The sequence below is a fragment of the Ischnura elegans genome, chromosome 9 (genome assembly GCF_921293095.1).
Source record: "Ischnura elegans chromosome 9, ioIscEleg1.1, whole genome shotgun sequence".
In the NCBI taxonomy this organism is placed as follows: domain Eukaryota; kingdom Metazoa; phylum Arthropoda; class Insecta; order Odonata; family Coenagrionidae; genus Ischnura; species Ischnura elegans.
Genome location: NC_060254.1, coordinates 102,753,151 through 102,778,277, shown reverse-complemented (window position 1 = coordinate 102,778,277; position 25,127 = coordinate 102,753,151). Strand labels below are relative to the sequence as shown.

Below are 25,127 nucleotides of genomic sequence, written 5' to 3'. Positions count from 1 at the left end.
CGTAATCTTGCCTCATAATGAAGGATATATTGTTTGCCTCATAATTGAAATTTCCCTCAATGAAATGAGTTTTTACATGTAAGAACCTGACCTGACGAATCAATTTTCAAATTTGGATTAGCCTTGAAACTTGCTGGCAGACATCCTTTTCTAAAAAAAACATTGGCTTTGATATTAGCATGGCTAGCAGATTGGATCGGTGGTATCATTTCATCGAAAGTAATGTATTGTAGGCTGAACCTGATATAAATTGATCTATATTTACATTAATGGAGTAAATATCTCAAAGCTGTAAAAATGTGGGAATAGCCATTTAAATCATCCAACATGTAGTTATTTATTTCCTCACTCAGTCTACATTCAGGATATTTATGTCACCTGTATCGTATTGTAGCCATCACTGTTTTGTTTTCTCCTGGAGAAAAGAGGGCAATCAATTTGGAGAAGAATGGCAATGGAAGAATCAAAGTTTAAAATATAACTTGCAATGCATATTGGCTCACATCAAAATATCCCATCATCTAGCTATGCGCAATCCTTTTTTTCTGCTTCCAAATTGTCATTTAAAAATTCAGCTCGACTTAAGTTATGAAAAAGTGGTTGAGTCGAGTAAGGTTTTTTCTTGTCTATAAAAGTCTTTTATATTATCTCAAGGCACAAATTATTTTATGATTAAGCATGATTTTAATTTCTTAATTGTGAACTGTGCACTTTTTTCCAATGCCGTTATAAAGATATATTTTTAATTTGAATTTTTTGCTTACCTTATGTTAAAATAGTTACTCATCAGAGGACATTCTCATGTAAATTATAAACATGTATATGTTAACATGGTATTTCTTATTCGAATAATTTCATGTTTTCACTCATCAGTTTATGATAATTATGAATTAATTGGTATTATTTTTTTTCCTTAGGTAATGTCAGTGCTCCTTAGGACAGATAGAGTTAGAGAGAGAAATAAACGACACCTCCGTCTTCAAGATATGGGACCAAATCATGGCAACTCTTCCACTGTTGGCTTATACCCTGGCCTAGTCAGCCTTTGGCAAGATCAAGGCTCCCTCACTCCGTCCATGGAGGTTGTCATGATGTTAATGGATCAAATGCTTTCCACTGGTATGTCTATTAAAGTATGCACACCAACTGTATTGTAGTTCATCCCCTCTTTATTTAGAGTATCCCTCACAGAATTCTGTAATAACAAATAGCGTAGTTTCCTTCATCAAAGAAAACGAAATGCACGATTGTGATTCCTTACCCACCATTAGTGTATTCATAATATACAAATCATTTGGTTTTAGAAATCCCAGTTCAGGGGATTGGCAATGGTTTATTTTAACCTCATTTAAAAAGGCCAGATTGACACCCATGCAATGCCGCTCCACGTGACGTCACAGGGACCTAGTTTCTATACGAGTAGATAGGAGTTTTACATCGTCTGAGATTACCAATGCATGCATGAGGCACAGAGCACAGGGTCTCTTAATAATCACCTATTAAAACTGCCTACCTTTTGATAAGGTATTAATAATCCTTTTTTAAGCCAAGCGCTACCTGCTAGCAGCCTGCATCACAGCGGCGCACACATCCTCGCCCCAAGGTCACCTCACACGGCAACAGCGGTAACCAGAATGACATCAAATGGGGTTTTCCCAGCATTCATACTTAGCCGTCATGTTTTCACGTGCTTGAAAATTTTCACTTTTCATTTAATCGCGAAAAATAGATATCGTCATTAAAAAATCTAAAAGCGTGAAATACGTACTCCAGGAGTAATAATCTTTTGATTTAGGCAATAAAAAAATAATGGGAAACCACCCTAATGTTGATAAACAGCATTCAGGTGCCTTTTTGATGAACCATGAAAGAATAATCATAATGCTAATGAGAGGAGGAGAGCTGTAAAACTGTGATCTCAGCTGTTGTCTTCATGATATTTCTCCATGGAAATTTTCTTTTTTAAAAGCTGTATTTTCTCTGTGCAGATTGAGAAAAAGTCTTGCCTGTTGAATTATCAGCATCTATGAACGATTACTCGAAAACTTGATTATGCCATTCCTTCGCTAAAAGTCAATCTTTTTTTGTTTATCATGCAATAAGCTATCCTTGAATTATTTTTTATCCTTGCATACTGTCATCTGCCAGTTTCTATGTTTTCGAATCCAAGAATAATTAAAAAAGAAAATAAGAGAAGTAGGAAAAGAAAATTTTCTCTTAAAAGATTTCTGTGATATAGTTTTATTTTTTGGTAAGTGTCCTCAATAGTCAGTATATTTCAGAATTAATTTAAAATCATATTTTACATAGAAACAGGCAAAATACAGAACACATTGATTCACCCCTGTTTGTTTTATCATGTTACCTTACTTTTGCAAAAGTATGTATTATTGTTATAGCTAGTTCAAAAATTGAGTGGAAATGGTCCTTTTCAGTAGTGCCATTTAAAGTGTAGCAATTAGGTGAAGCAACATTTCATTGTTCTTGAGCTTTGGTTTTGCTTACATTTAATTTTTTCAGCGACAAATTTCAATTCAAGTATTAATTTTGTGTGTGCTCTGTATTTAAATAGAATTTGCAGAATATAATTTTTTTGCAATCAATTGATCAAGTAATTTTTGAAGCTACATGAGGCTCATTGATTAGAAAATCTGGTATTATAAAATTAGCATTGACTATCATTCCTTTGCCTCGAAACTTTTTCTACCTCTTCTCAGGTTATTCTCAATGAATGTGTTCCATTAAATCTCTTGCAGATTCTCCTGGAGGTTATGCCGGCTGCCTTTCCCTTCTCTCTGTTTTGTCTTTACATGAAGATCTCAGTATCAGGATAGAAGCTGCTAGGAAGACGCTGACAACTATATTTATGGTACCTGCAGCCGCCAAGAATTTTGCTATGCAGGTAATGTAGCATTTGACTTGCGTTTATGCCATTGATGTGGTTATGGGCATCGGAAATTATTTTATAAATTATGGGTAATTTTTTCTCACATTGTCCTCTTTCTTGTCAATTTCTGTGGGCGATAAGAGTACTTCTATCGAACACTTATTAAATGTGACAAGGTTTGTGTGGTGGCTAATATATAGGGTAAACATCATAATTTCACATTTCGATTCTCTCGAGTTTTTGTTGCGAATGTTTGAGTACTGTTTCATTGAAGTCTCCTCCTTGTCAAATGGTCTTTAAGATTCTTTTTCAATTGACTGTAATGTCAGGTTACTCATCCATTCTTCTCCCTGTGTGGTTCTCTATAAGTATGTACATATTCTTTTTCGTGCAGAAGAACTCCTCTCCCAGTTGGTAGCTGCAGCCAGTATCATGCCGATAATCTTAGCCCAGTGGAATGTTTCTCTGAATGCATTTTCTAGGTGTTCGTCTTTCAAAAATTGCCATTATGAATACCATTTCATAAACACTGTGAGGGACGCATCGAAAGAAATCCAACTGCATCACAGCTGCAACTGCCAAGCGTCTGCCTATATTTATGTAAATTCAAAGCCATTTGATACTTTCTATGATTTTAATTCCAGTTTGAAGGAATGGAAGGGAAAAAATTCTGTGCCTATAGATTTTATACCTCATAAATACCTGCATTATACAGTGAGTCCTCTTTTAACATCACTTACCATTCCTGAAAAATGTGATGATAAACGAAATGACATTAATCGAAACATAATATCCCATAAGAAACAATGTAAAAAGTGAATATCGGCTCCTAGACCTCACAATTCGTGCGCGAAAAAATTATAGCGCATCATATCTGGGGCATTTTTTACGATGTGAATGCCAAACTACGGCATAAATACAAGTTCCTGTCTTCATCGACGACAATAGCAGCAGTGACGTAAATCCTTCTCCATTTTTGTATCTTTCCGCATTTGCTTTTTGGCTTCGCTATGGTGGTCGACCGGGCGAGCATCACCTGGGCATCATCTTTGCTGAAACATCGTCGCAGTTACGGGAACCAAAATTATTGTGAACATGGTGAAAAAAGTGGGGACAAAAATTCCGAAGTCTACACGGAAAAATGTCTTGAAATCACTTTTTAGGTTCCTGAAAACCATTATGTCAAGTAAAACCTTGCGCACCTACCTAAGAATTCATTTAGCAGAAATTTGCTAAAACCTTAATAACAATTAGCAATAAACACACCGTTTTACACTTTGTATAGACTGACTGTATTACCACCCACAAAACGAACAACCTGCAATGCCTGCCGCTTCGCATTTTTTCTCATGCGAAATTTAAAAGACTTGAAGTTATCGCAAAGCGAAGGTGCGATAAACGAATGACGATCTCAAAATTTTCGTGACGTTATCGTGAAATGGCGTTAAACGGTGGTGACGTAGAACGAGGACTCACTGTATGTGTCAAATTGCAAATTTGAGTCACTATGTCTGACCCCAATGTTCAATGAGTAGATATTTTCTATTTTTCTCTGGGCTATTGTGACAATCCCTGCACAGAGTGTTTGACTGTTTACTCGTATATATTTGCTCAGAATCTTGGCATTCTTCATTTTTTGCCTATTGCAGGTTGGTTGGCAGGAATGTATATCACGACTCTTGATTCGGAAACCAATCAATGGAGCCACAGATGGAGGGGATGAACTTGGGGCTGACTTAATGTCATTTGGGGAAGACCATGATAAGGATGAGGACTCAGCAGGAGCAGAAAAGGACGACATAATTGCTGTGGAGGTGGACGATGAGTATGAGGTGCCTCTGTCGTCACTTCCCAGGCTGGCAAATTCAGTGACTGACGCTGCCTACTACATTGAAAATGAGGTTAAAGGTAATTTTTATGGATTCCGTTTCCCACTGTATTCCAATCCTGATGTGGATTGCATCTGGGTTATGCAGTAAGTTAAGTAACACTTCCTTTGAATGTATGGCTCGTATGTGAAAAATATAATTCACTTGTCATTAAAATACCATAGAAAATGCAGTAGACGGTGAGTATGTACATATTCCCTTTTATTTTGTATGTGTGTAATTTTCTCTGTCTCATGATAATAACCTGTTTTGCATGTAGGATGGCTCAGCGTGATGGAAAGAATTGTGTGTCAATTTTTTATATTTTCTTTTTCCACTCAAAATAATAAATATTTAAAAATTTTTAATATTTTGAATGTTATTTTGTCACTATGCATGCAATCATATTTTAAATTTATTTATTTTAAACGTCACTGAATTAAAATACATCATTGATTTTGATATTCTGGTTATAATCTTGTGTGTGCATGCGTGTTTGTATTGCAGAGGTTGCAGGGAATGTTACAAGTGCTGTTGCTGATAATATTTACTCAGCTGCAGATAATATCTCTTCTGCTGTTGCATCCGCTTATTCTGTGATCCGTCAGAAGACTTTGGACATGCAGGTAATTGAATGTTAAATTTGATCTTGGGCATTCATTTCATTTAAAGAAACATTATTTTTGTGCAGGTTTCAGTTAAACTACCTCTTTAGGGTTATCTCAAATTAAAATGTTTCTGAAGTTCCCAGTTCCTTTTCCTTGGTTAGTACAGTAAAATCTCATTACATTGTTATGGAGGGCACGAAAATTTGGGCAATTTGATGTATGGAGGTACACTATGGAGAGGTTTAAGTGATATGCACCATTTTTTCATATCCTTTGGAAATGAAAGGCACTACTGTCTTTTACACCATTATTTCTATGCATTTAAATAAGCATGCATGCATGAGTGAACATATATTTTTTATTTAATGATAACAGAAACCAAGTGGTATCGCATAATCTTTACCATGATTCAAGAGAAAATGATGTGATCTCTCTTAATTCAACAGTAACTTAAAATGATTAGGATAGTTGGATATCTTTTTTCTTATTTACTGTTAGGTATGCTCTAATATGGCACAAAATGGCCATAACTAATGGTTAGCGTGAAAATGACAGCATATTAAAGATGTAAAAGAAAAAAATAAGCGTGAAACATTTATTGCTGAAAATGTCATTCCAAGTACGTAATTGCGGCTGCATCACCGGTCTCTAGTTGCCTCGGTACACTTTGCGGAGGTAGTTTGGCAGTCTCGGGGATGTCTCCTTGGTATGATAAGTGGAGGTTTTATGAGATAAGGAGGTTAACCCCGAAGAGGTTTGCCTTTAAATTTCTGATGGGACTGTAGGGGTGGTATGAAGTATGGAGGTTTATGATGTAAAGAGGTTCACTACATAGAGGTTTTACTGTATTGTTATCCCAAAGCAGATGGGAAAAAGTGAACAAGAGGCTTCATACTTTTAGGTTGAGAGTATTCAAGTATTCACATAGAAACATCATGCCTGAAACGGGTGGATTTGGGGGGGTGGGGTTGGGGTCATGACTCCTCCAAATTTTATCAAAAAGTATTACCTAATTTTATTAGTTTAATAGTTTTTGTATCCTTAAATGCCTAAAATTGTTCAATTTTATGTTTTTATCACATTGAGTGCCATGCTGTTTTCCTTCCGCGACTTCCCCATCAGGCTGCTCATGCAAGTACCGTGGTACAGCAATGCAAAGCACAATACTGGTAAATTAGAATTTACTCGATGGAAATTTTTAAATGTATTAGGGCCATCGTTTCATATCATAGTGGAAGGTATTTCTGTTTGAAAGGGAAAGCTTATATTGGCATTCATCCAACACATGAGGTGCCTCACCTGTTTTGTTTGTTTATCGTTTGGCCTGCTAGAAATAGGATTACATTGAACTCGACCTTGGGCCAGGACGAAAATATTGGAAATCGTTCTATGAAGAAAATCTGGCACAGAGTGTCGGAAAATAGCACGAAATTTGACCAAACAGGTTATAACATTTTGTGACACTTGAGAGCGACAACCATTTTTATTTTTACCTTGTTTTAATAAAATCCATCAAAGTTTTCGTAAGAAATCTTCAATTTTTACCTTTATTATCATATTTTATACTACTACTATACAAAGTAGTTTTCTAAAGATGGCGAGTTGCACAAATTCCTGGCCTCACTTGGAGAGGGGGTATCAGTGCTCCATTGTTACTGAGCTCTTTGTAATGAAGAAGACACTACTCATGAACTGTTTGGAATATATTGAGAAAAACATTTACATATTTTCAGTTTTCTTCTGCATTTTCCTCGCAGGGACCACTATCTCCTCGATCCTCATCCCCACGGTTCTTCCAAAGGAGCCCATTTAGTCTTTCATCTTTTCGTGGTGACTTTGATGGTGTCAGCCTTGAGAAAAGGTAATTATTTTTGGTGTGATATTATTTCTTGTATCTCATGAATGATGAAGAATGTCGATGTGATACGATGCCATTTTTAAATGCAGGTCCCAGTCGTGCAGTAGTGAAGAAGAGGAGGAAAGTAGTGCCGTGTTTGAGTCGCGTGACAGCACTGCTGGAGACACTGTCAGTCTGGCCTCTGCACTTAGTATTTCTAATGACACTGGAGTAGTTTCAGAAGACGATAAGGGCACAGAAGGAAGCACAAAAACGGAGGAGTTAGAGGGAACAGCGATGGATGATGAAGCCGTGAGGTTGGTAGTTTTCCGTTACACATGTATGTATCAATAAATTGGGACTGTGACTGAGAAGAGTTATGTCTCAGAAATATCCTGCATTGTATGGCTGTTAAAGTTCCAGTCTGGCAATGCCAAGAATTTTGTAATACAGCTTAATAATTATGTTATTACTGTAGTTCATCTTATTTCGGTGATATTTTTATGATTTCCTGCATTTGCCTGTTGCGTTGGATATTGGAGTTCCCTGAGCTGTAATTTAAGTCTCAAGCTGAGAAGGTACATGGTTTATTACATCAAGTATAACATATGGTGAATTTACTCCAGTTTCCAATCCTTTCAAAATGATAATTGAATTAACAATATGGATTAATTTTTTGGTTTTCTCTGTTTTTGGTGATTTTAAAATAAAAATGTTGCTTCCTCATTAGGAAATCTCTGTAGCTTACAGTTGGCACAGCTTATTATTTTTAATAAAATGTAGATTATTCTTTTTTTATTGATTTTGATAATGGATATGGCTTCAGGTAATGATTGTGTTTGTGAATGTGGGCAGTAACATGAAACAAGAAGCTGCAGTTAAGTCAGCATTTCTGTAACTTGGTTAAATATATTTTTTTTCTGTCCGTCAAACAGTAAACCATGACATGGCCTTTATAGAATGTATCTCAGGTTGTGGTACTATTTGAAGTATAGTATGTGGATGCCAAAGAGGAAGTTGCTTCATTCATAAAAAGTGATATTATTATTTTGGAATTCCATTGATATTGTTTGGTCAATTGTAGTTACTTCTGACAAAATTATTTTTGCTCGCAGAGGTGCCACCTTCTTTGCATTTTGACAGTATGTAATGGACTAATGGCATCTATGCCAATTTAGCTATTAGCCTTAGTTTCACTTACTTAAAAAGGAATTATAAAATAATTTATTTAGGCATCATATTTACTGTTTTTTACTCTTGGCTGCAAATCATGTTTGTAATGCAACAATGTGTCTATGGGTTTGTATTTTTTCAGAATTCTGAAGGAGCTAGATGAAGAAAAAGTTGGTGACAAGGAGGATGAGCTCTGCTATCTAGTTGTGAATATTCTTTTCACAATTCTTTGGAGAGGGGTTGAAGGGTCTGGGAAGGATGCATGGAAGGTAAAGAGGGCAATATCAGACTTATGCTCTTATTTATGTCCAGTCACTATAGTTTTTCTAACTAGTTGGGGAATGTTTTAGAAGGAATTTGAGGCACATTTAAGATATGCGTTGTAATGGACTCAACTGTGTGTAATACTATATTTATTTTAATTTTCTGGATCCATTACACTTTCACATTTTGTGCTACATATAACTCTCTTAGCTGATAGTATGTAATATGTATTCCTTACAACAAGTACCCCAGCATACATTTTGTAAATGTACCTATGTGTCTAGACTCTATGCTATCTTTAAGAATTGGAAATGGAATTATAATTTAATAGTAACAATTATATCCAAACACATGGTGAAATAACCACCATAATAAGGATGCCTTGTTTTTCCTTTTTTGCCTGAGAGCAAATTTTGAAAGTTAATCCAGGTTAAAATTAAGGATGTTAATTTAAAAAAAAAAATGCTTTGTTATTATTGTTGACAAAACACTGCGCAGTGGCCTGGAAAGCCAAAGGTCTGTGGTTCGATTCCCGGTCCAGGGGAATTTTTTCTCATGGCAATTCTTGTATATTTCACCGCTGTTCACGCGGCAGGGTTTGAAATATTACACATACCGCTTTGCGCGGCTTTAGCGCAGGTTTGAGGCTCTCAACCGGTTGTGGCTTCCTTGAAGTCCTTTCTCTCTCGCGTTGCCATCCTTGATGGACCGCGAGGGCCTAACACCCAGTACCATGAGCCTCGCTATAATGGCCATGAGAATTAAAGAACCTGGATAGCGTAGTGGTCTGCGCAATGGCCCGGAAAGCCAAAGGTCCGTGGTTCGATTCCCGGTCCAGGGGAATTTTTTCTCATGGCAATTCTTGTATACATGGTGAAATAATTTTTTGCCTTAAAGTTGTCAAGGATTTTTAATTTTGAAAGGATTTATGAATTGTAAGGTGAATATTTTGGAAACTCTCTGTTATTTACCTAATTATATATTATTTTCTATAATAATTGTATAGGTTTGTTTGTGAGCATTTACTTAAAATTTTGTAATTTACTTAAAATTTTTGGTTGAATCGTGGTCCCTAAATTTGTGTGATATGATGACCTTCTTTGTTATTCTGTATTTGATGTCTGTACCGGTTGCTTTAATTTTACAGATATTTTCTGGTGGTAATAAGGATGCCTTGTTTTTCATTTTTTGCCTGAGAGCAAATTTTGAAAGTTAATCCAGGTTAAAATTAAGGATGTTAATTTTAAAAAATATGCCTTATTATTATTGTTGACAAAACACTTCAAAATTGTCTTTTTTCAGTTACAGTAACCATATTATTAAGTTAAGAAATATGTACCAGTAATGAGGAATATGTATTGGCATTAATAATCTAAATTTGCTAGTTGTAGACCAATTTTTTTTGTCTATTAGATGACTTAATATTGTGTCCCTTATAGTCTGCCTTTTAAGCATAAGGTAATCAAGTTCCCTCATTCTCCTTTTCTTTCATTTTTTAAAGAAAATTATCCAATGAGGGCATGTTTTCTTTCAACTCATTGATGCCAAGACATAAAATTTGAGAAACAAATTATAATAAAGGGAGACTTTCTATTGTGGGTTGACCGCTTCGTACAATGAAGACTTCATAAATCATTGCGTTAAGCCTTATAAATGAACAAATGAGTGTGGCTACAATGTGGTTATTATGTCAATATTTGTAATAACTGATTTATGTTTACCTAAACTAATGGTAATTCTGACTGAAAAAGTGACAATTTCAGTGTTTTTTGTGTTGAATTTTCTAGATTATCAGGCAAAAAATCTTACAAGATATTGATTGATTTAGAATAAAGTCGCATCTGCTGATATTACGTGAATGGACAACTTTTTCCCAGAGTTATGATTCATTTTGAGATATGAGTTGCAAAAGAAGTGACAAAACAAGCTTTGTAATAGTTAAGTTTTAGTATATCCATCCGATGCATATTGCCAGTGGTGAAAGGTAAATCCTCTGTTATCCCTTGGCTGTATTCTAGGAGCGTGGACAGGTACTCTCCTGCATCAACCTTGTGGGCCTCAACAATGAGCTTCTTTCCTCTCATTTGGAACTTCGCCGAAGTATTTTGGAATTGGCCCTGACAGCGTCATTGTCTGATCTCCGAAGTGTCTCAGTTGGGAGTGGACAGCCTGGGAGTGCATCTGGAGATTCGGTTGGTGGATCACAGAGCAGCGCCAGTGCACAGAAGAAGACTGAAGCAGCCAAAGAGAACGCTGCTTTCCTGATGTATTGGGTGTATGACCTTGTGGTTCTAGACCCAAATGAGGACGGGAGCAAGAAGGCATCGATCAAGGTATGCTGTGTTCAAAACTGATTTCTCATGATTGAAGACCGAAGTTAATTTTCCATTGTAAATTTTGAATTGCCATCCTTACCTTATGTTATGTATGTGGCCACTCAAACCCTAAAAGGGTTTTTGGCCTTGCCAAAAGCTGTTCGCTATCGGTCTTGTTTCTGCATTGTTTCTCCATTGTTTCATTTAACAGGGTTCCCACTCAACCGTGAAAACCTTAAAACCATATTATTATGTGATTGTTATGTGATCAATATTTCTGCCAAAAATGGCTTATCTACAAACCGTGAATTTGACGACATCTAGACCGTGAAAACCTTAAAAAAACTGTGACTTTTATATTTTAGTTAGAGTGTTTAACCTTTGAATACCTTTTTTCACTTGATCCCTCCGTGTAGTATTGGGTGCCCCAGTGATTGTCTATTGCTATTCTATCATGTTGAATTAGGTTTTAATTAGGTTATTTGGCATTCATGAATTTTTTATGTATTGGAATTGTTTTAAATCATTTTATTTATTGGAATTATTTTTCCTTCTAGCTGCTGAATGGTGTTCTTGGTCATCTAGAAATTTTACTCGTGTTCCAAGATGGGGCACGTGATGAATGGACTGAGATGGCAAAAATTACCTTGGGTATGTATTTCTATTATTCATAAAAACTTTCCTCTAAATGTATTTACTCTGTGAAAATAGCTATCTAAAGCAATCCTGGTAATATTACTCGTTTCCTCAGGTATTTTACTCACATGTGCTGCCAGTGATGATCTTGAGATCTGTGCAATGGCAACAGCTAAACTTCATGCTTTGGTACAGACTAGAACATTGAATAATCCTGATGAAGGTGGATTCATCCTCTATTCAATTAATAAAATTCTCTGCAAAGACATTGAACGTAAGTATTGTGATGGGAGGTAATCATATTATCATAAGTATTCACCTTGTGCAATTTTTTCTGCCAGAATATAACCCATGTCATGTATCTACAATCTGGATTTTCAAGCTCAAAATCATTAAAGCTTTGCTGTGTAAGTCCATAACAATCCATGCGTTAAGTTCTTTTCTGGGTTTATTTTCAAACGGGTTGATTCTTAGAAAAAATATGTTTTTTAACATTTAAGCAAATGATTTTATCTGAAAACGGAAACATTAATTGTCTCTCAAGTACCTATATCTCAAGGATTGTCATTAATTTAAAGTGCCTCTAATTTAAAGTATGCTCTCAAGCTGTGTTGCAACCACGGCGATAGAGTAGGTGGGAGTCAGAGGTGTGCTGACCCTCCCTGTCTCTCTTGCTATTGGCAGAAATTATCTTTATTGAACAAGTCACAGTTACAGGGGTAGATGGCGATGCATATTTTGTGGAAGGTTGTGACAGGTAACATATTCACTGACAAAAATTTCTGTGGTCGTCAGATTTTTTATTAAGTGACCCAGGTTTTATTAAACTCTGTCATTATTAACCTTGGTCATGACACAGTTTCTTGATACTTGATAAAAATGTGTGGAACATGCAAATGTTTGTCTGTGATTATGTTACCGGTCACTGCTAAATGCTTGCAAAGCTGTGATAAAGAGGAAAGACTTGTTCCATTATTTTGATAGTATGTGACTAGACCAAATATGAGAAACACTCTTATACTGTTATATATATTTTAAATTAATTGTGGCCATCAACCTCCATATAAGTGGGGTAGTGTGGCTTGTATTTCCCCTGTAAACATTTCTGGACTTCCCACCTATCTAAAGGAGAGAGCTTAGCAGTTTTAAATAACATCCAGATATTATTAAATTAAAGAAAATATTAAATAACATATTTTGGAAAAGTTTTGAAATATTTAAGCTCGTCCTCTATTGTAATTGCTAGAACCTGATGGTTCTTACTCATACTTCTTATTAGAAAATATTGACATTATTGTAAGGTAGTGAAAGTTACCTGCCAATCTTTCAGGAAATTGTCAAGATCGCTACTCCTTCCTCATACCAGTGGTGAAGGCTCTCCTTGAAAAACTCTCTCCGGCATTGCAGCTCAAGAACCTTTTGCCGGAACTGCCTAAGACTCAAGCCGGGCCAGTGTTCTATGAGGAATTCCGAAGTTATTGCCAGAGTGAAGAGTGGACATCGTTCGTGGAAAACACGGTAGGAATGACTTTATTTTTTCAAAGTATTTGGCTGCTGTTGGTCAGGTGTATTTATTTGACAAACGAGTGTATCATTCACACCCTATTAGATTGTGATTACTGTTTTCTTGGTTTTCAAAAATTATTTAATGGCTTGTTTGTTGTTTGATTTCCAAAAACTGATGAAAATATTGAAATATAAGTTTACTGAATGGGGAACCATGGGGAACACAGGCGCAGCTAGGAATTAATGCTGGGGGGGGGGGGGAGTTTAGGTGCAACTAATACCGGGGTGTGTGGGGTATGGAATACTCACCAGGATAAGCGGTAGGTGTGAGATCGATAAATTGTGGAATTTTAAGATAAATGGTTCAAATTGGTGAGTTTTACGGCTTTTTAAGGGATATTTTATTAATCCTTACCCTATTCTATTTGTAATATCAATCCAATTAAGTAAAATGGATTAAAATTAAAAATTTCTTTGAGCTCTGGGGGGGGAGGTTTATCTCCCAAAACCCCCCCCTCGCTGCGCCACTGCTGGGGAAAAGTGCATTGCTGGTTGGGGGTTGTTGAGATATCATCGTTTCTTTCACTGCAAACTTTCAAGTCACAGATGACATAACAGCCAAAGAAGTTATGAGGCAGGATATAGAATATTTTCCGCTTATAGGATTTAATGGATAATTATTTCATTCACTGCCTTTCCTAAGTAACCATAGGCTCTACAAAGCTTTCCTTTGACGGTGCAGTGGATCCCAGTCAGTGGTTTATTGTCCAGAAGTGATCTGCAGGCTCTCAGGAATATCTACTGGTCAGATAAATGGTTGCCGAAGTCATAAAAAAGATGATAGTTGAATAGGGCTAATACATGTTAGTCATGGGAAATTCTTTATCACTTTCATTTAATAACTGTTTCAGTTTGTTTTATATTTATTCATTTTCTTTTTCTGTAGGTTTTGTTGTTATTTGTCCCTCATATTTGACCAAAATCTCAAAAACTAAAGAAGGGAAAGATTTCATTTGACTGCTTTAGGTAATTACCTTTTAATTGGGAAATTCAGAGAGGAAGAGAGGAAGGGTTTTTGGGAGTTTGTCGGAGCTGAAAGTGGCATTAATTTAAGGCTGAATCATCCACAGACTTCTACAGGCTGGGAACCAATACCATAGCAAGGTCCGTTGATGCCTCCTAATTTTTAGAAGGAGCTACGTCTTTCAATAAATTTTGATTTTAATTTGAACGCAGTGGTGAAAAATTGAGCAATTTTTTTTCACGGATTATTTAGTTAGCTATCTGCTTTCCAAATCTATGAGGGAAATTGCTATTTTTCGTCAGAGTGAATCACCATGTGGTGTTTGAATAAATATGCACAGCTATACTTACACAATAATTTATTGCATAGACATGGGAAAATGTATCACAGGTAAAAAAATAAAATATTTACAGTCAGGAGGATAGGAATACTTAAAATGGTTAAATATTTTCTAGTCTTTTTATGCAGTTCAGTCAAACACTTTGACATGATGGTCTAAGCCAGTCATCTCTTAGGATAGGTAAATATAGCTTGGATTTTCTGGGCATAAAAAAACTTCTCAATATCACCTTTTTATAAAAGATGATGCATAATATATAAAAATATAAATTATGTTTAGTCTGTCATTAGGAGCACGGATGCACTGTGAATTTATTTACTGCCGTCGTATGATGACCGGTGGTTTGATGGGTAGGAAACTTGGGTGAATCTATCGTCACCAGCACTCAGTGTTTTGCTGATTGCATCGACTTGGTCAAAGGAAGTGTGAGATTCAAATGTTGGAATGGATGCTGATACTGAAACGGAGTGCGTTGCTGATGAATCGTAATAGTTGGGGGACAGTACGTGGCTCTCTGCTCCTTGTTGACTCTTTCTTGTGTTGCGCTGCGCTCCACCGCTGCTAGGGAACTGGACCACTTGCGAGGCCCCTTGCGTGCTTTGCGTTTGCCCATTTTCGGAGTAGGGAACAAATCCAAATGATTGGGAGGCTGGTGCTTGGAAATTTTGTGTCGAGCTTATTGTTTTGGCGTAATTAGAGGAAGCTGCCGGTTGCTGTCCACTACTCCCATGCTCAATGTATGAGAAAGAAACGGCTGGAGAGCCGCTGGAAACTGCAAATGCATGTGGCGTAGCTGGAGAATTACTGTAGGATGATGTCTGCAATCCACTGTGGGCTTCAGATGCAGGTTTACTTGCGATGCCATAGCTGGCATGAGCTAGCTGTGAGGAGGACGTTTGGTGGGAACTTGTACCTGGTGCGACGGCATGGAAACTTGATGACACAGGGGCTGCAAAGTAATCAGAGTGCTCGTTGTGCTCTGTTGTGGATGCATAACTGTTGTAAGTGGGCTTGGAGTGGTAAGATGGCTTTTCTCGTGTACCCTTGATAACTTGTGCATTGTCGGATATTGTGGACGGGAAGGAAACAGTAGAGGCAGAAGCTGTGTTCTTGGTTGGGCGTCTCACGGGTGCGTAATCCTGTTGGTATCCACTGTTGTACTTGGTTTTTGTGGCGTAGGGAGGATAAGGCTTCATGTGCATGGAGTCGGGCCTGTGATACTTTGGTGGGCCAGGCCTACCAACTGGAGCATACTTGTAAGGTGGCCTGCGGGATCCCATTTCGTGTTTTGGAAATGGGGCATAGTGGCTCTTGTGTGTTGCAAAGGATCCCTGTATGGTACGCTTTGGTGGCTGACCGAAGTGGTATTGGGAGGCTGGCGGAGACTTGCGTGGGCGCTGCAGTGGCCTATAGTTGGGGCTGTAGTATTGCCGTCTTGAGGGTGGTGGCCTGTGTCCATGATGAGGTCCCATCATGTGCATTGGCTTAACTGGAGGGTCACGTCGCATCCGGAAGGCCATTGATGGTGGTACTGGCCTTCCATACATCGGCCTCATTTGGACTGATTCAACTTCTTCAGTGAGTGCTTGGAGTGTTATGAGAAACACTCCTAGCATTATTGTCTGCATTGAAAGAAAAAAAAAGAGTATTAGTGGTGATATTTGTGACATCTTTTGCCTCTAAACTTTAGAAGCAAAGGCTCTTTTATAATTTAAGGAGGGGTCAATTACACACCCAACCTGCATTGGTTGAAAAGGCCACCCAAATGGGATTCAAATATGTGACGTTGAGGTCAGTAGGCCACCAAACCCAACTGTAACCCAAGCTGACTAGGTATTGTGTGCAATTTATTTGGTCTACTACATGTGTCGAGATAAATAGTATGAAGTAGATTTAGAATTTTCAATTTTAGCACAAATAATGTCACTCTTCAATTACTCAGGCCATAAGGTTAATTTGATGTAAAAGAGTTTTTCTCAATCAAATGATGAATATGTTTAATCCAAAGAGAAAAAATCATTCGCCTTGACTGGGATTTGAGCCCAGATCTCCCAATTTCTGGATGAGTGCCTTAGTCAGTTACTTTGTAAAGTTATCACCATGGCTAGTTCCAGTACACTTATATTATGCTTACTCCTTTGATTTTTACCATTCCCTCAGTGCTTTCATGAGTGTGTAATTGTAAGACTTTTTCTTACTATATCAGAAGCTCTGAAGAGTGAATGCAAAATATTGGTTTATCATTTTGTAGGGTAATTGTTATTTACTGGGAAAACTAAAAATGACAATTCAAAATTTGATCATCATACATTTGTGCCTGTGTAAATATAATGCATTTTATATTGAATCAAAGACATAGCATACAGTTTATAATGAACAACCCCCTTATCTAAGAAAACATGTCAGCCATAGAGTGGCTTAGGTGATGATAAAATATATTTTACGGATTGATTAAAAGTGGTTCACTACCCCTGGTGAGAGGATGCCTCTAATGAGTATTTCCAATCATCTTTAGAGGGCTTGACAGTTTGATGGTCATGAGGAAAAGGTATGCCATTGAAGGAATAAGTTAAGGAAGGGTGAGAGAGAGCATCATCAAAGGAGGACAAAATCTTTCCGAAAAATTGATTAGTGTCTTCCATCATATTATTGTTGTCTGGTATGCATCTGAAAGCCATGAAATTCATTGAATCAGCTATATTTTTAAATTTTATCAAGCTGAAATTGAAATTCATGTTAGCTACTGGCAGAAATATGAAATGTGACTTAATTGCATACCCTGTGTATCAAAAAATGGAGTATCACTGTGTTGGTGTCTGCAACGAGAAAAAATTGGGGGGCTGAAGCCTTCAAGACCCCACCCCTGGCTCTGCATGACTCTTGCTATGGAAGTCAACCTTTTCATTAATCCTTCATGATATCCCTACTCAGTATCTACGGAAAAATCTGTGGAATATCCTTAATTAAAGAATATTCTTTCATTTCTGTAGGAACAGCAACGCGCTAATGGTTGCCCACGTTGCCTTTATGATGGCAATGGGATTCTTCCATCCCAAACCATACCTTTCCTATCCCTGCCCTGGAGGCATCATCGAGCTTCTGTCGCGAAGCGCTTCTTTTCCCGTTTTCCTTCCTTTCCACCCCCCTCCTGCGGAGTATGGGTGTAAAAGTCTCAGACTTGGTTCTCGAACCTCAGGAGTGTAACCCCACAAGTCCACCCTGGGTACTCATTCCTATGTCCCTGCTCCAATGCCCTTATCTCTAGTTAACATCACACTGCAAGTCCTGTTTTGGAAGGACTTAATGAAGACCTCAATGTGTTTTACTGCAACAAATATATCCTGAATAATTAAATGTCCTTGAGCTATACTGGAAGTTCAGTGAAAAAAAGCCCCTTGATCATAGTTCATATCTACATGACAGTGGAACTAACATTTATTCCTATTACTAGGCTATCACCGTAATTCAAAATAAAAACGGCCAAAATTTTTATGTTCGAAAAATTTGGTATTCCTCCTCGTTTAAATTTTAATTTACCCCAAGCTTCTTGATTCGCATTTGAAAATTTCAGTTTATTCGTATTAAAAAAATATTATTTCTCATTTTGGAATAGTGAATTTGAATATTTTGTATTTTTTGTGAACAATAAGTGGAGTTCACTTAAAAAAATTTGGCCAGTAAAGTAATTACAATATACCATTACTTAAATCGCAGTTTTTGCGCAAATTTTAAGGACGAACTTACTGCGACTATTAAGTGATCCGTTTATGTAGGTCATGACATTGCCCTATTTTTCTCTCTCCAATAACCTCCCTTTTCTTTGCGGTCGCTCCGTATTGTGATCCTTGGCGATTTATTGACAGTGCCAGTTACCTTGGCATTGCTCGCTCTCTTCGGGTAGTTGACCGTGACATTGGCACCCTGAGGAAACTTCAATGCCTGTCCGGTTGTTCAAAGTCTGACATTGACATCCAGTGGAAACTTCAATGCCTGCCCAGCTATTCTAAGTCTGACATTGTCACTTTGGGGGGACTTCAACGCCTGACCGGCTATTCGAAGTCTTACGCGACAGTATTTAACGTAGATTCCAAATGCTGACACCGAATCCTTACTTACGAAGGAATACAAACGTCATTTTTCATGCTATCTCTTGTGCAATCCAATCGAATTTTAACCCTTATCATCTCTCTAGTGTAATGCAATCGATTCCGATTTTGATGTTCTAATTGAAATGATAAAACCCGCATAAATCTATTTGGTCAATTTATGTGATCGAATCTCGAAGCCGCATTTTCGATACCATTCGACCTATTTTTAAACCTCCGTCGCATCTTGATAAGTAATACCTCTGCTATGCGATTTAACAATGACCTATTTTTCAAAATCATGTTTTGCAATCTTTGTGGAACCAAATTTTTCTCGTTTTTTTTGGCTTTCTGTATCGTAATTTATGCAATTTTTGTATTAATCGGGAAATTAAGCCATAATTCACTGCAGTGTTACTATCAGAGTTTCTTTCCCTCGCATTTGCTTCAATATGAAGCACCGCCATGCACTGTGGTGTTATCCATTCAATGAGGCTCGATATAAATTAGGCGTGGAAACAATGCCTGGGTGAACTGAGAAGCGAACCAGAACGGTGACTTGTCGACCTAGTAACTTAAAGGTCGCGGGTTCAAATTCCATCCCTGCATGGATCTGGTGTTTGTTTTAGGATTCACGTATTCAGTGACGCTGTCGCACATATTCCGTAGTCCCTTTCTCTTACCGTTATATGCTGAAAATTTTCCTAACGCCTGTGTAGCGTCTAATTTGAACCCTGTTTCTGTAATTCACGTTTTTCCTGTGTTATAAATGATACGGCCAAATCAAAGTGAAACGCCCTGAGTTCATCATTGTCAGGTATTCATGAAGATCAATTGCATATTACGTAGCTCTCCATCCACATGTATCGATCGCCACCCTATCATTCCATGTTTTCCCTGGATATTTATTTATATGATAATTTTTTGTTGATATTTTTCCCTCTATTACTTTCCGTTAACTACTTTTATCTTTGTGAATTGAAAAATACAACGTTTTCAAAATTATATTGCAGTTGAAATGTCGAAAAATGTCTAAGTATTAGGTTATTCGCTCGAAAACGGAAAATTTTTTGGTCTACTAAAAAATAGTAAGTGAGGTTGCCAAGCGGTACCTTTTTCTGGGATCTAGCGGTATTATGAATTTTTTTCTTCCCCATTTCACATAACGGTATATAGTCCACTAAAACAATTTTGATAAGTTTTCGGCCAGCATTTTAAGTTTTAGTGGCAGGACATTGAGTGATTTAAAAATTTATCAGCTAGTATTTTTTTCGACTTTGACTATCAAAACCACGCATAAATTGTATCGTGGAGATCGAAAATTACCAATTATCCACACGCGAAGCTGTGGGAAACTAAATCACCTACGCCTTGCGGTGGGAGATTAATACAGCGCCTCTAGGATGTCTTACAGTTTTTTACGCGCGTAATCGGTGCAACTTTCCTAAAACGCCGTCAGAAAAAGGGGGTGCTTGTCTCACTCTACAATTCCTCCCAGTTTTCGCATTTTCATTATAATATCTTAACCCATTTATGGCCCGATTATGCATGCAATGAAATAAAATAGAAAAAGCTTAACTTTAACGGAGAATAATGACGCGTACGAAATTAGAGGCACTCTTCAAAATTAAAAAGTTTTATGGCACTTAGTGTTTTATTATTTTTTTAATGGATAAAAAAATCAACCGTTGAAAAATTACCTCGTGATAATACGAACGCAATAAGCTATCGACCTACCCTATGCCGCAGAGTGTGTTATTTTTCTTAAGAATCTTGCACCCTTTCTATTTAAAAGCCAAATTGGATGCACCTTCTTATAACTGTCTATATTTCTGTTTTTGGTGAAGAAATTGAATTTTTGATTAGGCGAAAAGTAGAGGGTCCGAAAGAAAAACTGAAAAAAAATTTTTTCTTTTGATGCATTTATAACAGTAATGGTGATCGAGTTATACGGGTGAATTCAGTATTTTTTCTTCTCTTATTGGCCAAGGTATTCGTCATTGAGAAGTTATCCTTGCAGTAAAGCCGAGATCATCCTTTATTGTCACCAGTAAATTGGCAACTTTTCCTTCGACTGATCAATCAGTGGAATTGGAAGTATACTTGAAGGAAACTCAAGTTACTGTTTCATTTTATAAATTCAACTTCCACATAGTTGATAAAAGGTACAGTTTCCGGCGTAATTATGAATAAATTGTTAATATTCAACAAAATGAAATCACTGTCAAATTTCCACATTATATTTTGACGGACCTAAATTTCCGCAAATAATATCATTTTCAGACCTTGGGAATTGCATTATGTGCTGAAACTTATGTAGGTAGAAATAGAAGAATGTAGAAACAAGACAAGATGACTTTGTCGTGCTAAATATCCACATTGTTGAGCCTAAAACTATTGAACGTATCCTTCGATGTCCCGTACTCACCCTCATCGTTAATGATCCCATGTTCGTTCCTCGCGTGGAGCACTGTCGCACCGTTTTCTTTTGAGGGGATGTTTCACACCACACACGAAAAGGTTTGTTTTTTTGTTGTTCCGAAGGAGCACTCGACCCTCTGTAGCGCAGAGGGTACCGCGACCGTACAGTCACACTCGCCCCGGGAGATCAGATGAGCTGCACCCCTCTAGAGGCCGCCTCAGTCGCCGCAGTAGACCTTCACCTTGGCGCTCTCCGAACGCGATATGCACTCCCCCTCTCACAGTCACCCCGACGAAAGAAAGAACACCTCCAGACTTTCCTCTCCGACACTCAATGACCGTTTACCGCTTTTCTTCCGCAGTCCACGAGCCTTAAAGGGGCAGAGACGCCCTCGATTCGTTCAAGGAGCCTCTTCCCCCCCCTACCGCTGTCTTTCGGTCCTTGCCCCTCCTCCTGTGTCTTCCCGAGTTGGTGTGCGTGTCTGCCGTGTGCTTTAGGCACTGAAAGCATTTCGTGTGTGTGTGTTGTGTGGAGCGAGTCTGGAGGGGAGGCTGTGGTTCTGATTGGACGACGTGGGTGTGAGGTGGAGAGGAATCGGGTCAGGAGCGGAGAGTCGAATGCTTAGGGATCACGACCTATCTTACGGAAAAAGTATACGTTACAGACCCACAGTGAATCCTCATTTATCATCTCTACTTACTCCAGGGGCGCAGCTAGGAATTAAGGCTGGGGGGGGGGGGGGGGGGGCAACTAATACCAGGGTGTGTGGGGTATGGAATACCCACCAGGATAAGCGGAAGGTGCGAGATTAATCAATTGCGGAATTTTAAGATAAACGGTTCAAAATGGTGAGTTTTACGGCTTTCTGAGGGATATTTTATTAATCCTTACCCTATTCTATTAGTAATATCATTACAATTAAGTAAAAGTGGATTAAACTTAAAAAAAAACTCTGAGCTCTGGGGGGGTGGGTTTAACCCCCAAAACCCCCGCTCGCTGCGCCACTGACGTACTCTTCTCAGCACTTCCCTCCCAAAAGGCCTCCATTCCATAAATATAATGTTGCATTTTCATAGGAAAACGTCGAGTTCTATCTACATTTCATTATTTATTTTATTTATTTAAATATATTTAAATCATTTTCACGTACAGCCGTGTTGCCTACTTATAGTGAAAATTTTAACAAAACATGAATTAGAAAAATACAATGAGTACAAAATTTGAGAAATAAGATACCAGTGGAGAGAGGAAATCATTCAATTAACTGATAGTTGGGACTAAGCTTGTACAATGAAAATCTTGCATGACAAGTAAAAGGGATCAGTAGAGGGAGTTAGTGAGTTTAGAAGGGAAGAGAGGTGAGCCCTTTGTTTAAGGAGATACTGGGAAGAATAGGCGGATGGAATGGGGGGAGTGAGCGGGTGGAATGAGTGGTTATCCTAAAATTCAGCAGAGAAAGAAGTTATTATACTTTATTATTGGTATAAAATTATATTTTACTCGACACTTTTGGGGCTTAATTCATCCTTGTATAAAGGTACTTGAAGCTCAATAAAGACCTCGATGAAAAACTAAGTGGTAAATATATACTGTCTCGGTAATAAAGTCTTTTTCCATTACATTGTGTCGGTCCTTTCTCCACCACCACCGGCTGTCTTTTCGTTTTCGTGTTCAATCTGTGGCGTATGCGCACTGAAAGCATTTCTCCTGCGCGGAGTATGTCTGGAGGGGGGGCTGAGGTTATGGTTGGTTGACGTGCGGAGGATATTCGGGAAGAATCAGGTCAGGAGTGGGGAGATTCGAGTACTGAGGCATCGTGGGGTGATCTCGACCTATCTTACGCAAAAAGTACACATTAAAGACAAAGGCCCTCAGTGAATACTAAATCATGAATTACTCCTCTAAATAATTTCCTCCAAAAGGCTTCCATTTTCTAAAGATTTTGTCATTATTTTATAGGAATGTATTGAGTTCTAGGGATCGGGTTGGTGTGGTGGCTAGAGTGTTGGCTTCCCACCCCGTGGGTCCGGGTTCAAATCCCGGCGGTGGCAGAGAATTTTCTGAGATTGCCCGATCCCGGCTTGAATGTTGTGTGGAGGACATTTAAAGCGGAATTATCCGTCCGTCGGATGGGACGTTAAGCCGTGGTCCCCTTGGTGCCTTTCGTTAAGAGCAGGCTAATGCCGACGCCGGGTTTCTCTCCACCCTTCCTTCCATGTCCTTCCTTCATTGCACAAATGAACTCAGCTGTCGGTCGCCTCCTCCAAATACCATGCCTATACCATTGAGTTCCACCAACATTTCTTTCAATTTCACTAAACACCTTTAGGACTTCATTCACTATTGTATAAAGTTACCGAAGTTCTAGATGAAATACAACGCATCAAATATACTTTGTCACGGTAATAAAACATTCCACATCTCGGGTAGCAAAGAAACATCCTTAGTCGATCATTATTTTCATCAGTGCCTGTAACCTTTTCACTGAAACTTTTAACCTTCGATTTCCTTGATATTCGGCCTTATTATGGATACCAGGCGTTATTCTAGCGTCTCTTTAAATTTAACTTGATACCTATAGGACTTCATTCACTAATGGATAAAGTTACTCGAAGTTCCCTAAAGACCAATTTAAAAAACGTAACAGATATGATGTATCGCGATGGCGAAACCTTCCATTACCTTCTTTCGGTCTTTGCCACGCTCCTCCTGTGACTTTTATTTTTCGTGTGCATATATATGCAGAATAAATCGTTAGAGCAAATTCGTTAATTTGAAGTTCTGGTGGAAGGCAAATAATAATATGTGAGCGGTGTTTTAACTTCGGCGTAAAGTAACCATTAGTTCCCTTGAGAATTCTACGAAATACAATGCAACGGATATTATTTCACGCCAATAAATCGTAGGATGAACGTTGGATATTTTATTCATGGAACGATGACGGAATCTCAAAGAAGTCGAAGCACTCATTCATATCAGTATAATCAACTGCAAATGAAATTTTTACCTGGCGATAAAGTGTATCGTTGAGTCGACTGGAATTTGCCAAGGCCTTTGAGCGATATTCATCGGCCTTCATGGGGTTTTGTTAGGACCACGGCTCACCATAGCTAAATGGACAAAGTTATTTCCACCTGCGCATCGGTGGAGAAATCCAATGTTTCACTTGTAACGTATCTTTTAGAGAAAAATATGGAATTCTCAAACAGTTGATTACCCTAATACCTCACCGTTTAAAAGTCGGCTTCGTAGGCCCGTCGACGATGCTGATTTTTCATTTCTTCTCGATCTTCTGGCTGGAGTGGTGTTTGTGGTTTTTGGTACTCGAGTGATGTAATCGCTGGAAAAAACTATTTTCCGACATTGATTCTCTGTGAATGCTCATCTTTACTAGTTTTTATGTACTTGAATATATTTAAAATTATTTTTAATTGTATTACATTACCATCATCCATAAGTAGCCATTGAGGTGGACACATTTTTTGTACTTATCGTTATGAAGATATGAGGTTATGTATTCGCCTTAATTTTTGAGTGTGTATTTTAATGTGATGTATCCCCATAAAATGTATTTTTTATAAATTGAATAAATTACAATGGAATGCTATTAATTAGAAAATTTGTTCAGTAAGAATTGAATATTCAGGAATTTCTTAATTTTATAAACTCCTACTATGCATTAATGGATAAACTTTTGGAAAATTGAATCCTTGCAAAACTAAATTATTGTGATGTAGTAAATCCCGCGTAAATAGCGGTGCTCAGTCAGAATGTAGTGTTAATATTTTTCCAATTTGAAAGCTCGAAGAATTTCGAAATATGGTGTGAGTTAGCAGAGGAGAGGCGTCGCATTGATTTCCTCAAAATATCCGTATGCATTTTAAATGAAATAATGCATGCTTTTTACACTCCACGATGACAGGAATATATTTGCACCCTTTGCGGGCTATAATTGTGGGCTCTGATGGTAATAGAAGTGATAAAAATTCACTGTCTATTTATCACTTCCATTACCATTACCATCACCTGAGCATATACTTATAAAATGGCGTTTTTAATGATAGAACTCAATTATTTCATTTATTAAGAGGAAATAACAATATCTACATTTTTAAATCGAGCAATAGTTAATTCCTCGAATTCAAGTAATACCTGTGCATCA

At 37.7% G+C, this 25,127-nt stretch overlaps 2 protein-coding genes across 2 annotated transcripts in view; one reads left to right on the top strand and one right to left on the bottom strand.

The window, feature by feature from the left end:
- LOC124165711 (neurobeachin-like protein 2) overlaps positions 1 to 25,127 on the top strand; it is a 196,352-nt gene that overhangs the window by 25,032 nt on the left and 146,193 nt on the right. Inside the window, exons 24-34 of the mRNA XM_046543198.1 lie at positions 918 to 1,119; positions 2,757 to 2,902; positions 4,537 to 4,795; positions 5,263 to 5,381; positions 7,121 to 7,224; positions 7,311 to 7,517; positions 8,516 to 8,642; positions 10,656 to 10,970; positions 11,510 to 11,603; positions 11,704 to 11,862; positions 12,919 to 13,106. Coding sequence (XP_046399154.1) covers positions 918 to 1,119; positions 2,757 to 2,902; positions 4,537 to 4,795; positions 5,263 to 5,381; positions 7,121 to 7,224; positions 7,311 to 7,517; positions 8,516 to 8,642; positions 10,656 to 10,970; positions 11,510 to 11,603; positions 11,704 to 11,862; positions 12,919 to 13,106 — 1,920 coding nt within the window. The remainder of the gene's footprint in view (positions 1 to 917; positions 1,120 to 2,756; positions 2,903 to 4,536; positions 4,796 to 5,262; positions 5,382 to 7,120; positions 7,225 to 7,310; positions 7,518 to 8,515; positions 8,643 to 10,655; positions 10,971 to 11,509; positions 11,604 to 11,703; positions 11,863 to 12,918; positions 13,107 to 25,127) is intronic.
- On the bottom strand, positions 14,460 to 21,443 carry LOC124165713 (velvet complex subunit B-like). The gene is made up of 2 exons (XM_046543199.1): positions 20,972 to 21,443; positions 14,460 to 16,080 (listed from the first exon to the last, which is right to left on the bottom strand). The coding sequence occupies exons 1-2, from the start codon at positions 20,990 to 20,992 to the stop codon at positions 14,770 to 14,772; spliced, it is 1,332 nt and encodes a 443-aa protein (XP_046399155.1). The 5' UTR covers positions 20,993 to 21,443; the 3' UTR covers positions 14,460 to 14,769.